Source organism: Sceloporus occidentalis, unplaced genomic scaffold (genome assembly GCF_023333645.1).
Source record: "Sceloporus occidentalis isolate IW3139 unplaced genomic scaffold, rSceOcc1.0.p SCAF_6, whole genome shotgun sequence".
Classification (NCBI taxonomy): domain Eukaryota; kingdom Metazoa; phylum Chordata; class Lepidosauria; order Squamata; family Phrynosomatidae; genus Sceloporus; species Sceloporus occidentalis.
Window position 1 is genome coordinate 68,744,155 of NW_028316986.1, and position 15,543 is coordinate 68,759,697.

At 38.5% G+C, this 15,543-nt stretch overlaps 1 protein-coding gene across 1 annotated transcript in view; it reads right to left on the reverse strand.

The window, feature by feature from the left end:
- Positions 1 to 15,543, reverse strand: part of LOC149310887 (tetratricopeptide repeat protein 13-like) — a 49,517-nt gene that overhangs the window by 11,163 nt on the left and 22,811 nt on the right. Inside the window, exons 11-17 of the mRNA XM_089529456.1 lie at positions 13,172 to 13,346; positions 12,145 to 12,301; positions 10,156 to 10,286; positions 9,644 to 9,776; positions 8,268 to 8,360; positions 4,243 to 4,326; positions 2,881 to 2,965 (exon numbers count right to left, since the gene is read on the reverse strand). Coding sequence (XP_089385582.1) covers positions 2,881 to 2,965; positions 4,243 to 4,326; positions 8,268 to 8,360; positions 9,644 to 9,776; positions 10,156 to 10,286; positions 12,145 to 12,301; positions 13,172 to 13,346 — 858 coding nt within the window. The remainder of the gene's footprint in view (positions 1 to 2,880; positions 2,966 to 4,242; positions 4,327 to 8,267; positions 8,361 to 9,643; positions 9,777 to 10,155; positions 10,287 to 12,144; positions 12,302 to 13,171; positions 13,347 to 15,543) is intronic.

A 15,543-nucleotide genomic window follows, 5' to 3' on the forward strand; every position in this document is an offset into this window, starting at 1 on the left:
ACCAGCACCTTACTTAATGCCTTCTTGACCAACATCAGCTTGTCTGGGAATGGTGCATAGGCCAAATTTGTTCTAGCTTTGTGGTCTACATTTCAGTGTTTTAACCACAGAGATCACCTTGTAACTGCTACCGCAGCAACTGTCCTTGCTGAATATGTCATAGAATCGTAACGGATATCTTCAATATACTGAAGCAGCTTGTCCATCCTACACAATATTTTTTGCAATGAGCACAGTGATAACTCCTCAGAATCATGAACATTCTGCACCCACAGCATTCCTGACCTCACTGAGGCCCTAACAGTCAAAACTGAAGTTTCATGAACTCGCCTTGAGGCTAAATCTATCATTTTTTTAACTTGCTCCTTTAGAGCATTGTCCCCTTCATCTTGAGGTAGTATTTGCTTCAATACTGCAGCCAATTGACCAGCATTTTCCTAATCTAACAAAACTTCCTGTTCAGAATGTTTGCAAAGAATTGGATTTAAGTTATCACCACCAAAGTGTCATTGAAGAAGCCTAGCAGCACAGTGGTTAAATGCTAGTACTGCAGCCACAACGTTGTAAGTTCAAGCCCAGAAGAGGGCTCCAAGGTCCACTCAGCCTTCCATCCTTTCGTAAGTTGGTAAAATTAGAACCCGGATGCTGGGAGCAGTTGGCTTACACATTGTAAACTGCTTAGAGAATGCTAGTTCACTGATAAAGGGCAGAGAAATGGTACTTGTTATTGCTATAGTGTGCTTTTTTTTGTCCACATTTTCCCTGAAGATTTCCTGTTACATCTTCTTTCTCTGTTCCTTCACATTATCAATTTGATTTTTATCTGTAGAATTTGCAACATAAAATTCATTAGCTGCTCCATCACTTAAAGCATGTATTACATTAGAATTAATATGCTGAATCAATGAATCATTTCGCAGTAACGTATTTGATTCTACATTATGCCACATGCTAAATGAATTCATTCCTTCTTCAATCTCTGCTCTAATTAAAAAACATAAAATTTCCAATGAAACTCTCTTAAATTTCCAATACTATTAAATCGTAACTTATTTGATTGTATTGCCCCAAAGGTGATGACTATTTTATTCAGTCCTTGGTAAACTTAGGGCCAGTACACACTGGCGGTGAAACGCCACCTCTCTTTGTGGTGCAGTGTTGCCGTAGCAACCAAACCGCGGGGCAACGCTGTGCAGCAAAAAAGAAGCCACTTAGAGTGCCCCCATATGCCACTTCCTGCCAGCGATGTCTGGTCACTGTACAGCGGCGGTGGCATCATGGTGGCCCCCATATGGATAGGAGGCTGCCATAATGCTGGCATCCATATGTATTAGGGTTTGGGAGCATGCAGTTGCTGCGCGCTCCCAAACCCTAAAATCGCTGCTGCCACGCCGCAAAGCACCCGTGTGTACCAGGCCTTAGATACCATCCCTCTATTTCTTAATGCTAATTTATCGTCTAGTTAACTGAGAGGAGGGAAAGCTTAATGCCTGACCGATTGGCAAGGCAGGAAACCTAAAACTGAGGAGAGGGCTTGGAAACAACTTGAATTACCTGTAACTTTGGAATTTTGAGGATCCTGCCTGTCAAGGATGACACAAATGATAAAGCCAAGTGTTGTGGACTGTTCCTTAAGTCTCGTGGGGAACTAGTGAATTCTTTTGCTAACTCCCTTCCACAAATTGCAACAGCATTCAGTAAATGAAACACAATAAACCTCAGGGGGAGGATAATATTTCAGTTAAAACTATCTCTAAGTTGGAGAAGTTCTCCCTCATTTTAACATCACCATCCATTCTACGAAAAAGAAGCCACTGAAGTTTCATTCAGATAGTTACCTCTTTGATTCCTTGCTAATTATATTTTGGATTTATAAAATATAATTAAAGGAAATGTTCTTGTTAACGAGTAATAGGTAAATAGAACAGGCTACTGAATAAATCCCAGAAAAACATCTTACTATTTCTTGTAAAATAGACTAATATCAAATACCTAAAAAACTAGCAGAATAGGCAAGTGAGAATTTGCCTTCAATATTACCTTGCCAATCAGTAAAGCCCCATACCTTCTGTTCTAGTTTAAAATAATAACTTTGGGTCCATTTCTCCTTCATGATGAATTTATTACATTTGAGTGTCTATCTATATATTATTTGGGATGCCACTCATAGTAACTGTTAAAATTTTACCAAATAAGGTGTTCATTTACTGACTTACAAAGCAGCTTTTCACATCCCTTTTTTTCAATTTTGTAATTGAGAAGTCACTGGAAGTGTAAGAATTGCATACTGATCATTGGGGGATGAAGGCAGAAGGAAACTGTTTCCTGGCACACTACACACATTTCAACACTATCTAATTCTCCATCCTCATGACCAGTTATCACATCTCCTCTCCAGGTTCCCACACAACATTCCAATACTCACTCATATGGTTATCTACTGCCTTAGGCTTTAGGCAACATCCTTCCTCTTGCCTTTGTCCCCTAAGGACCATAATCAAAACTTAACTTGTCACCTCATCTCCATACCCATAAGGATTTGAATTTCAACTGACATTCTCACTCATAACCAGCTTATATAGGTCTGAAGAAGTAACCTCAAGTCTACAGTTTCTTTCCAAGGTCCCTTCCCATACCATTTTCCAGACTAACATGGCTACGTCTTTGAATTCACTCTTTCAAAATATCATCATGTCCAAATGCAACCAATATGTGTCTCTTTGTGGCAGTATTGGAAAGGGCTCATAGGAAGGGAATTAATATCTGGTAAAACATTATGGGTAGCTTTTCATCTGTCATGTTCACCGTTACGCTTTCATGATCTTACCTCAGATATTACCAAAAATGAGCTGCAGGTGAAATGGGGTGGCAGGAGATTACCTTCATTATTGGGAGAAGGTCTTCCACGTTATGCACCTGTTCCAGTGCTTCTCGTACTTCCAAAAGTTCTTTATGGTTATTTGCACTAAAAAAAGTTTAAACCATAGGTTTTATTACAATTTCCCCTTAAATATATAACTTGGTGGTACCTTTACATTAAAAAATAAACACTAGCTAATATTTTTATATTAAGTATTGTAACCAGATGGCTCATAACAGATACTCTTTAGCCTGCCCAAGCTAAGTTGTTGATATGATGTCTGTATTCAGATGCCAAACTAAACCATAGGTCAGTGCTATGAGAACAAGGCTTGGCCTTGAGCTCATGCATGCTTATCTCCTTTTAATCCCGATGCATCTGTGAAGTGATGCAAGCATTTGTTTTTGTTTTCAGTAAACCAGTTTATCATTATTGACAAAGTGGGCCAAACAGCTGTTAGCTTTCAACTGAGTTTTAAATCAGTTTATTGAGATGAATTATAATTAAAAACTACCGGTAAATGAAGCTTGTTCTGATTCAACCATAATGTTTGCTGGGCTAATGTTTTTTGTTGGGCTGCACTTAACAAAAACTATAAGAAGGCAGCAGCTGAAATGCTTGTAGGAGCTAGGCATCTGGATTATGTTACATTTATTCTGCATTTATTATTTTCTCAGTCCAGTGGCATTAGTCTGTGTGTTTGGACTTTAAGATCTGCATCTAAGGTTCTGCATTTCAATTCACTGGAAAGAACGGTGAGATTCCCAAGCATCAGGGCATTGTCTGTAACATTTTGCTGTTCCTCCTAGTAGCTAGTTTCATTATTTAAATATCAAATATTGTTTTAGCGTTTGATTATGTATTTTGCATTTTTAGCTAAGCTGTAAACCATTTTGTGAGATTTGCACCTTGAAAAGTAGGCTATAAATACAACAGGGTTAAATGAAAACACTGTAGAAGCAAATCCTTCTAATCTTCTCATAGAAAAGAAGGGCAGAAATGCAAGCCCAAGATTTTCCAAGGTTCAATCTATGGGACAGTATAAGATCCTGCCTGTCTTTTTTCAGCAACTCTATCCTATCTGCATTTTCTTGTGTTATATTCTTTCATTTTGTTATTGGAAAGAAGGTGTGTTACTACTTCTCTTCTGAAAGTTCTTCACTCTTTGCTTCCTTCTTGTCCATACTTTTCTCTTTTTCCTCCCACCTTTCTCCACCTCCAGTGGTGGTGGGGTTAATGCAACTTCCTAGCCTCACATACTTGCCTGCCTCTTGTTCAGACTGTAAACTAGTAGATACAATTTTAAAATACCGACAGTTATTAAGATGACTTACATTTAAAAATTCCAGTATTAACAACACAAAAATGGAAATGGTTTTTACCTGTGATAAATAAGAATTCTTTCTTTGATAAAATGAAGCATCTTTTCAAAATATTCAAGGTATCTCATGTTAATCACCTGTCCCCTGGGGATATAAATATTTTAAAAATTGGATAGTGAACATTTTGATAACATTTATACAGTGTTAATCTAAGTATATCCACAGCTCCTATGTAGCAATAGACTGGAGCACACACTTTATGCAAAGAAGATATTTCAACACATCTCTTTGCTTAACACAGATTTCCTGTGCACTGCAAAGTATTCAAGGTATGATACAATACACATATTTGCTTTGTATTTACCCATCATCACATATGAATTAGGTATGTACTTATGGGCACACCTGTGATTGTTAATTGTGCTGAACATTGATAATGGCAAACTATGTTGAGTATATAAATGGCAAACTATGTTCACTATAGCTAATTAACTTGCAAATCCTGTGATAAGCCTCCAGTCTGAAGAAAGTAGCTGACAAAGCTCTTATAACACCTGCTGGTGTTAGAATGGAGAGGAACTGCTGCTTTGCTGATGAAGAGGCGCTCTATTCATGGGGAAGGCACATTATCCTGTAGGCCCCCTTATATATCCAATATTCTGTGACCATAGTCATATCTGATGCTGAGACAAAAGTATTCATGGAATGACCTTGAATCTGTTGGATCGAAAGCCTCTTTGCCCCCTATGCTAACCTGAACCTGCTACAGTTAATTTCTCTCCAAATGCACATCAAATGCACATGCACCAGCCAGTTAACACACCATTGTATTGTGCTGTATGGAACTGTATTGTATTAGGTATGTTTGACATGTGTGATGACAGAATGTACATTTTTATAATTTGTTTTATATGCATTAATAAAATTAAAACAACAACACACACACCCCAGGTATTCCTCTTTTCCCACCCTTCTGGCACAGAGCTGGCAGAGCTTAGGAATAACTCTTCTGCTACATAACTCTCCCCACTGCTGCAATCCAGGACCATTCTATATTTTCTGTCTCCAAACTTTAAATGTACTTGGTAAGAAGGAAGAAGCACTAGGAACAACAGAACATATGTGAGTAAATATACATAATTTTGCACTGTTGATCAAATGCTTTTCAAAATAATAATAAAAGAGGATCAGAAGATTCTTAAAACTGGCAAATTGTGCTGATCACATACTACTTTCAATAATGGGTGTATTTAATAAATACTGTATAATAAAAACAGACAGTATGTCTTATTGTTTAAAAGAAAATATAATTGTAGGCATTTATTTTAAAATATTTTTAAGCAGCCTTCCCCAACTTAGGGAAGTTCATCTAACCCTCCAGATGTTTTAAACTTCAATCTCATCATCCCCTATTAGCTTAGTCACTACTAGCTTAGTCCCATTGGTGGGAGTGACTGGGACGCAGAGAGAGTGAATGGCTACTTCCTGATTTTGATGAGAGAAGCCTTCTGCTGGTGAAGACAATATTAGGCAGATTTCATCCAACCATTCCATATAACTTGTAATTGAAGTTATGGCAATTTCTGAAAGAAGAGCTCTGAGTGGTGATTTGAACCCTGGTCTCCTACTATTCTAGCACTCAAATCACTATACCACACCGCCTCATACATCCAGATAATGTGGTTAAATAAAGGCACATGAAGGGAGAGTAAAAACAAAAACAAAAGAACTTTACTGGGAAAAATATTAAGTTAATATAACATCTTGTACATTGAAATTCACAGGATTGCCATAAGTCAGCAGATGACCTGACATGTACACACTGAATGGCTCTTTTAGTAAAAATTACCCCACAGTACTATTAAAAATACCACAGGAATGTGTTATATGGTTAAGATAAAGATGAAAGAATTGTTGTGATACTTTCTGTTCAGTCCCTCAGTTCTGACATTACACTTGAGAAGTATTTTTGTTGTGTGCCTTCAAGTTGTTTCCAACTTGTGGTGACTCTAATATGAACGTATCATGGGGTTTTCTTGGCAACATTTGTTCAGAGGAGGTTTGCCATTGGCTTCTCCTCAGGCTGAGAGAATGTCACTTGCCTAAGGTCACCCAGTGGGTTTCATGGACAGGTGGGAGAGGGATCGAACCCTGGTCTTCAGAGCTGTAGTCCAATACTCAGATCGCTATGCTACGCTGGCCACTATTCTTATATGATCTAATCATAGAATCACAGAGTTGGAAGAAACCCCAAGGGCCATCCAGTCTAACCCCCTGCATTCACGAACTCACAATCAAAGCATCCCCTCACAGATGACCATCAAGCTTCTGTTTAAAGATCTCCAAAGAAGGAGACTACACCACTCTCCAAGGGAGTGAAAGCAATGAAAGTATGAATGAAAGTAATGAACCATCATGCAGGTTTTGTATCATTGTAGGTTGCACCTATAGGGATTATATAGTATCTTCCCTAACCCCACCCCTACCCCTTTAATAACATTTTTATAAGTAATATTCAAAGCAAGGATTCAACAATTCTAACTAAGAAAAACAGAAACTTTGTGAGCTTATGCATACACCCCTCAGCCTAAGCTCTTACAATTGACAAAAGCATTTTGACTTACCAGAAAGTGCTTTTTGCAGCTCATGGCAGCAGGTGGGAACACGTTGGGCACCATGTTCTCCTAGTGTCAGCACCTCCTCTTTCCCAGAGTCCTACATGGTTTCATGGGCTCTGGGAAAGTGTAGGGAAATCATCTTATCAGGTGCATCCTGGTTGGCTGTGGGGCAGGATCTGGTGAATCTGATGTGCATATTCTGGCAAGCCTCAAGGTGTATATTCTGGCAAGCCTCAACCTCAGCACCAGTTCTTTTGGAACTCAATCCCACCCACTCTTGCTCTCGCGCGGTATGTTGTTTGTATTATAATCCACATGCCACAACATTGGGTTGGTTTTGCCATGGGCCTGGATCTAGTTCATTGAGAAACAGGACTGGTATGCATACCATATCTGGTTAGGGGACCCTCTATAGGACTTCTTCTTCTTAAAGTTTATTTTTATAGCGTCGTAGGTTTACATGGCATTTTACATAATGAACAAGCAAAATAAAAAAAATAATAAAAGCCTGCCTACGGCTTATGTTCTAAGACCTTAAATCAAGACAATCAGAGCAGGCCAACCTTAGGGGAAAGACATTGCTCTGCACTCAGGTAATAGATGAACCACACAGTAGCTTTTCCCCATGAGTCCCACGTTTGCCATTCCAGTTTCGCCCAACAGTCGGGATGGATATTTTGATTTTCACTGATTATCAGGCAGGATGGCCAATACATGGATTGGAACCCACGCAAGAGCCAAAATTAAAGGTCTAAGTGTTTTATTCGACTTCTGAGAGGAGTCTAGATTGAACCTGAGCCAAGAATAAGTTCTCCATCTTTATTCCTTTGTGTTGCTCCAATGCATGCAAAGGTGTTTTGTTCCACAGGAGAAGAGGAGATATATGGCAGTTGCTCAACTGCTCTTCTTCTTATAATGAAGCACATAACAATACAGTGGGGCCTTGCTATCTGCGGGCTTGTCATCCGTGGATTTAAGCATCCATGGACGACAAGCCCTGTTGCCCCCCCCCCCATGGCAGTGCATGCATGTAGCCACATGCATGTTGTGCTGCCATTAGGGGACCTTGAGGTCCCCTTTTTCCATCGGGGGGGGGGGGAGATCCCTGCGGATATGCAGGTTTAACTGTACTACATTCTCTATGCTGGATGTATTGTCCACTAATAGTTAAGGAGTTGCTGGCAGAAAAAAAACGTACTTTAGTTGTGAAGAAAAAGCAACACAAAATATCTTGAGGCTAATTAATTGAGATCAGTATTAAGGTGGCTCCAGCCTTTCTATAGTGGGGCGCTCTAATTTAGTTATAGGTTGCAAAGACACATTAGTTATTCATTGCTAGAAAAAATGTTACTGACAAGATTTTTTTTAAAAAACACATACAGATATTGTGATACAAATGTCATAATGCAAAATACACAATTCCAGCACAACCTCTGATGACAACAAGATGTTACTGAAGTGCCATACCTGATTAGATTGATGTGATTATTAAAGCCTCTACTAAGACTTCGAGTTGGCATTTGGTCTAACCATAGTACTGGTTGGTCTGGGTCAGCTATCCTGTAAAACAGACACCATAAATTGTATAAATTGAGATTTGCAGCGAGGGGTTGGGGGGAAAATTTGTTTCTTTCCATCTTCCATGTACTAACTTTTGGAACTGCCTGAGTGAGATTACATGGGAAATAAGAAGGACTGAGATTCTTTTGGTAATATGTTTTTACAGACTGGACCATAAAAGAGGTAATTAAGGGGAACATAAGGGCAGCCCTGTTGGAGCAGGCTGAAGGCTTATCTAACCTAGGATCTTACTTCCCACTGTGGCCAACAGAATGCTGAAAGAAAGCCCACAAGTAGGATGGAAATCCTTTCCAGTATATGTTCTCAGAAGTAGTATATAGCGAGCATGAATGGCAGCTTTATGTTCCAGGAATGTGTCTAATATCCTTTAAAGGTCTGTAAATTAACAGCTATTGCTACTTCCTGTGGAAGGGAATCCCATTTAACTAAGTAGTGTAAAGATATACTTTTCTCTGTTCCAAACCTGTTCTTCTCCCATCATTCAGTTGTACTGCATGACTCAGGATTCTAGCCTTATTTAAAAAAGAGAAATACTACTCCTTATCCACTCTTTATTTTATTTGCTCATCCTTTTCCCCCCTAAGCTAAAATGCTACAAATGTTGTAATCTTCCCTCGCGGAGAATTTGCTCACTCCTGCTAACCATGTTCTTTTCCAACTCTACGGAGTTTATCACGTGAGGAATTTCTCTTAATTTCGAATGAAAAGAAAGTGAGGCCAGAACGCATTCACGTAAAGTTGCTAGTTTAGTGAAATTACATGAATGCTCATTGCATTCAAACTGGCTCCTCATTGCCCAAAAACAGCATGCCATTGCCCGAATTTGCGTGTGGGAGTCTATCACGCAATAACATGAAACCCCATGATTGCGCTCGGACTGATTTCCCATTGCCCGAATTTGTGTGTGGCGGTCTATCATGCAATAACATTAAACCCCATGATTGCGTTCAGATTGCCATTGGTTTATACTTCCAGTTTCCCTTGTCTGATAAACTCCTACAATATCTTTTTAGAAATGCAGTAAACAAAACTGGAAATATAGAACCACAGGGTTCTATATTTCTAACCTCCTCAATCCATCACAGCTGCGTTTAAAAAATATTCTACAGTTTAGGCCTCTTAGTACTGATAACTTATTATTATTATTATTTATATAGCGCTGTATATTTGCACAGCGCTGTACATACAAACAATAAATAGATAAGAGTAAACCTGACCAAGTCCACAAAGTAACAGTTCAACAAATTTCCTTTTTTTATTACCTTCGCCATTTCACAGCAATGTCAAACATATCTCTCCACTGCATCAGCCTGGTTTTCCCATTCATCCGTACTTTTGAGTTCACCCATGTTCGTTGTAGAGCTTGCATTACTTCTAGCACAGCCAGACCCATTGCTAGACAAACAAAGCAAGTTACCACCAAAACCCCATTCACCTTTATACTTCATGTTTAAAACTCACAACATCATCCTAAACATGTTTACTCAAAGTTCCAATGTTTTCATTAAGGCTTTCTCTCTATGCACAGGAGTGCAATCCATAATAAGAGATGCAATTAAGATATCATTATTTAATATCGACATCTTGGTTTTTACAAATTATGATAAATGAAAGCTTATTAAAAAATATAGCATGTTTATTTAATTAATGAAGGAGTTGAACTAAAAGTCAGAAGAAAATTGGTGTTATAGATGTACTTAAAATGTCCCTGTGTAGTCAGAGACAGTAATACCATATTTTATTTCCATATTCAAATAAAAATTTCCCAGCATACCTCTATGTATTCTCTTGTTTGGAAGAAATCCAGGCATCTCATATTGCATTAGTGACCCCAGATGATCAGATATACATATCATCTCTTGTATTTCAGGTTTATAATTTTCAAATTTCTGAAGTACCACATCCCTTAAAAACATGAACAAAGCTCTGATGTTAAATAATAAAGTCATTCATGGTAGTGTGCCTTCAAGTTGTTTCCAACTTATGGCAACCCTAAAGTGAACCTATCACAGAGTTTTTTGGCAAGGTTTGTTCAGAGGGCCTTCACCTTCCTCTGAGGCTAAGAGAGTGTGGCTTGGCCAAAGTCACCTGTGCGTTTCCATGAACAAGTGGGGATCCGAATCCTGGTCTCCAGAGTTCTAGGGCAACACTCAAACCACTACATCAAACTCTCAAGGTCATTCATATGAAATTTTAAATCTTTTTTTTTTTGGTCTAAGTGGCAGTCAACAACACGCATAAATTAAAAAAAAGGTTTAAGATTGAGTGCTTTCCAGGAGACGAAGTTTCCAAGAAGCTTTTGTGCTTTCCCCCCATGCATTCAACTACTATTTGGGAGAGTTCATTAGTGTGTTCTGTGGTTATTTCCTTACTCAGGGGGGCTGACAGCTACCACAGAAGGACTGACTGCCCCCAGCCACCTAAAGGACTATGAACATTGATCCTTCTAGCAAGAACACCAAGAGCACAATTTTGCAGCACCCTCTCAGTAGCCAACTGCTAAGAAGCTATTGAAAATCAGTCTAATAAATTCTGTTTGAAAAATCAGCAGCTTACTTTCCAAGAAGCTTTCCTTAGTATGAATGCAATGAACTAGTTGGCCCTCCGCTTTCGCGGACTTAACATTCCCGATTTTGATTATTCATGAATGTTAAGCCCGAGTGGGTGTACACTCCTCCTCTTCCGCCTCTTAGGCTTTTTCCCGCAAGAGAAAAAAGCACAGGAGAGAAGAAACAGCCAAGAAGAGTGTGCACCTCTGCCTCTTCCCTCCTACCCCTTTAGCTGGCTTCCGAAGCCAATTAAAAGAATGGAAGAGCAGGTAGGGGTGAGGAGAAGGAGGAGCATGCCTGTGCTTCTTTCCCCCAGCATTTCCAGGGCGAGCGGGAAGAAGGAAAGGAGCATCCCATTCCTTCACCCCTCCCACCCTGAAAAGCCTTGAGGGATGATTCCCAGGGTGGGAGGGGTGAAGAAAAGGAGTGCTCCGTTCCCCCACACCAACCACCTTGGAAATGGCTGCCATGGGGAGGTGGGTTATTTGCGGTTTTTCCACATTCACAGGGATCTTGTTCCCCTAACACCCGCGAATGTGAAGGGACAACTGTACAGAGATCACTCAGCTTCTGTCTACTTCTAGAAACAGAATTCTCAGCTAAAGTAAAAACAACCAAATAATTGTTTTTGTTTAGCAAAATACCAGATCCAGATCTATGCTGCATGCTCAAATTTGAAATACTGTGAAATAATGACTTATTTGCAAAAACTCTGTAATACATACTGATATACCATAAATCAGTACAATTTCTTTATGTGCTAATTTTTCAGTTTTTGAACCACTAAGCACAGCTAGGACAGTTATTTTAATGTTATACATGGCTTTCCAGAAAATATGCCATAAAACATAATATACCGTAGATTACACCCAATAGCCAAGCTGAAGAGGTATATTTGAAATACCCTTCCATAGCCTTTATTCGTTATCCACAGATTAAACCATCCGTGGCTTGAAAATATTCCAAAATATATAAATTCCAAAAAGGCAAAACTTGATTTGCCATTTTACAAAAAGTGACACAATTTTATTATGCCATTGTATTAAATAGAAATGGAGGATCCACAGATTTTGGTATTCACGGGAGGGTCCTGGAACCAAACTCCATCTGATACCAAAGTCCCACTGTAGTATAAGGGCTTCTCCTACATGGATTGTTCCAAGATTATACATTCCAGCATAGCATGCTCAATAACTCATGTTTTACTCACTCACCTTATATGCGGCTGTAGTCCTGGCTGTTCTTCATAATCTTCTATAAGAAAAGGAAGATTTTTTGCCCAATGATCTTTAAATTTTCCAGGAAGATCCATGTCTATATTGTATTCAGTAAGTGGGGTATCAAGATGTGCGTGCAAATAGCGAGAATACTCTGTGAAGGAAACAAGCAAAGTGAGCCATTTTCCCCCTCTAAGCCAACACTCAAGATTCTCCACAAAACATGATATGATTACAGAAAATCATGTGTATAATTACCAGTGACTGTCACTGTTCATATGTCATTTCTAAGTATTCCCATCCAGCAAATTCCTTACAGCTGAAGAAAGTGTTTTGCAACAAATAAGTCTCTCTCTCCCTGAGTTCTTCCCAAACATTTCCCTCAACATTAGCTCCTATTTGTAGAACCATTTTAGTAAGAAATGTGCACCACTGCAGCTATTAAGGTTTGTTGTTTCACAAGACCACAACAACAACGTCCTTTCTCAAATCATACACTTTCACTTGTCAAAATGCATCAAACCTTTCCAGGTACATATGGATAACTGAACAAATTCAACCTTTCTTAAGGAAAAAATACCTCAAACCTAAAGCCACATGTGGAAGTGTGTATGTAGAAGAAATGCACAAAGAGTACTATTGACACAGCAATGAAAAGAAATCTGAGTAATGACAGATTATTATACCTTACTCTTAAAATAAGTAGATTTTATACATCATTATATCTTTATTTTTAAAAACAAATATACAGAAAATGGCTGGACAGTTATATCAATAATAGCAACCATTCCCTACAAAAAGTTAAACAGATGTCTCTCTCTCTGTGTTTAACATACATGTGCAAAGATCAAGTTATATTTCATATTTCTTTTAGATGAGGCCCAAGATAACTGTAAAGAATATACACAGAACAACAGAGGCAAAAACAGAAAGAACAAGCTTCTTTTTAAAAATGTTTGCACACGTGATGCTTAACTGTATGCACATCTGAACACAAGAGAAGCAATATTTGTCTGCAACTTACCTCGGAGGTATTTTACTTTTAAGTATTCTGTGCTGGCTTTCTGACCAGGCAGAGGGTCACTCAGCATGGCTTTTGTCTGAGCTTTGATTCCTTCATAAAATTGGCCCATGGCAACGTGACTGAGACCTTTCATATACTGACACACTTCATTATATGGCTCCAGTAGCAGACATCTCTAGAAAACGGGGTGGGGGAAATAAAGGGGAAAGAGATAAATAACAGATCGACTAGATCAGGGATGAAATAATATGGTCAGCCAAATGTAGCCAAACTGCCACTCCCAGCATTCCTTATCAATGGTTACGCTTACAAGAAGTCTGTACTATTCCCACTTCTATAAGACGTGTTTAAGATTTCAGTTTTAAGAAACACACACAGAAGTTATAGTCCACACTGCAGAATTAAAGCAGTTTGACACCACTTTAACTGTCATGGTTTCATCCTGTTGGGATTTGTAATTTGGTGAGACATTCAGACAGACATGTCAGAGAGCTCTGGTGCTTGACCAAATTACAAACCCCAGGTTTTCTATTATGTAAGATAGAATAATGGCAATTAAAGTGGTGTCAAAGCACTTTACTTTTGCAGTGTTGATACAGAGAGACAACCTTTGTTTGCTTCTTATTCATACACATTTCAAAGAAAGAGAAAAACAAATTAATTATTAAATGAAGTTGATTTCCTGAAATCTATTTCAAACAACCTTCTTTCCATTTATAAATAAAGCTTTACCTTATACAATCAGGATTATGCCTTCTATAAACCAAAGAAAGACCTGCTCACAGACAGTTTCCATCCCAATAGCATAAGCAATCTTGCTGGTTCCAATCAGGGGTCCATTTACTCTAGCATCCTGTTTCTAGATTTTGGCAGGCAGAAACCTCTTGGAAGATCCCATAGAATTAATAGTTCATCTCAGAACATAAGCTATTTTAAAATCAACAAACCTGTTTCATCATGAATTTGTCTAATCTCCTCTGAAACTAGAACTTGGAAGCTTCCCATACTAGCTGAGAGACTGTGGGACATGTAGCCAAAAGCTCTGGAACTCCCTCCCTAGGGCTCCATCCCTGCTGTCCTTCCGCTGGCAGGCCTTTGTAAACTGATAAGAACTGGGATTGTTGTGCAATGTAAATTTAAGGTTTGTATTTTTAATATATTCTATTTTAATTCATAACTGTTGTAACTTTTTAAATGGTTTAATTGTTTTTTTAACTTTCATATTTATACATTTTAATGTTATGTTTTGAAATTATATTGTTTTAAATCTGCTGTTCGCTGCTTCGTGTCCCTATATTGGGAGAAAAGCAGGATAAAAGATAATAAAATAATAATAATTAAAAAAAACTTTTCCAAACCCTGTTTAAAACCATCTAAGTGTGGTCTTCACCACAGTGTGGCCATGAATTCCACAGAATCATGCACTCTTTAAAGAAGTAGTGTCTTTTTCAAATATTGTTGTTGTGAGACTTCAAGTAATTTCCAACTTATGACAACACTAAGGCGATGTTTTTGTGGCAAGATTTGTTCAGACGGGAATTGCATTTGCCTTCCTCTGAGACTGAGACAGTACGACTTGCCCAAGGGCAACCAGTGCATTTCCATAGCTGAACAGGGATTCAAACCCTGGTCTGTACAAGTCACAGTCCAAACCATTACACCATGCTCAAACTTCTTCATATATGCCAGTTTCATTGAACAATCCTGTATTCCATGATTATTCCACATATTTTGGTTGATCCCTTTTCTGTACTACATTTTTAAATATCGAAGTTTCAGATATCATAGAGAGAGTGTTTTAATAGCTTGATAATTTTGTTTGCTTCTTTCTCCAAATTTTTTCAGTTTACAATATTATCTTTTTTTTAAGACATAGCACCCAAAAAGTGAACAAACTCCCCTCCAATTTCATACAAAGGATAAGTATATTGGTATTGTTATATTAAATCCTTTTCTTTGCTTCATAATTTGATTTTTGTCAACAAATGTAAAACATCATGTGCCTGATGGAGTCTAGTTCACCAAAGCTTATGCCACAATAAATTTCTTAAGTCTTTTGTACAAGGCTTTCTTGTGTTCAGTAGCCATGAACAGTTTCCTTTTGTGGGTGTGTGTTTTTAAGTTGCCTGTCAACTTATGGTGACTCCGTGAATTTCATACAGTTTTATTAAGCAAGGAATACTCGCAGAGGTGGTTTTGCCAGTTCCTTCCTCTGACACACAGCCTACAGCATACCTAGCAACCAATGGTTCACAGATAAGCACAAGTCCACAGTGCATTACTTTAAGTAGCCCTGATTTCCATGCTAGACTATGGTTTATCATGGCAGCCAAATATGAATACTGTGTGAAAGACTTTACAAGGCAGAGCGT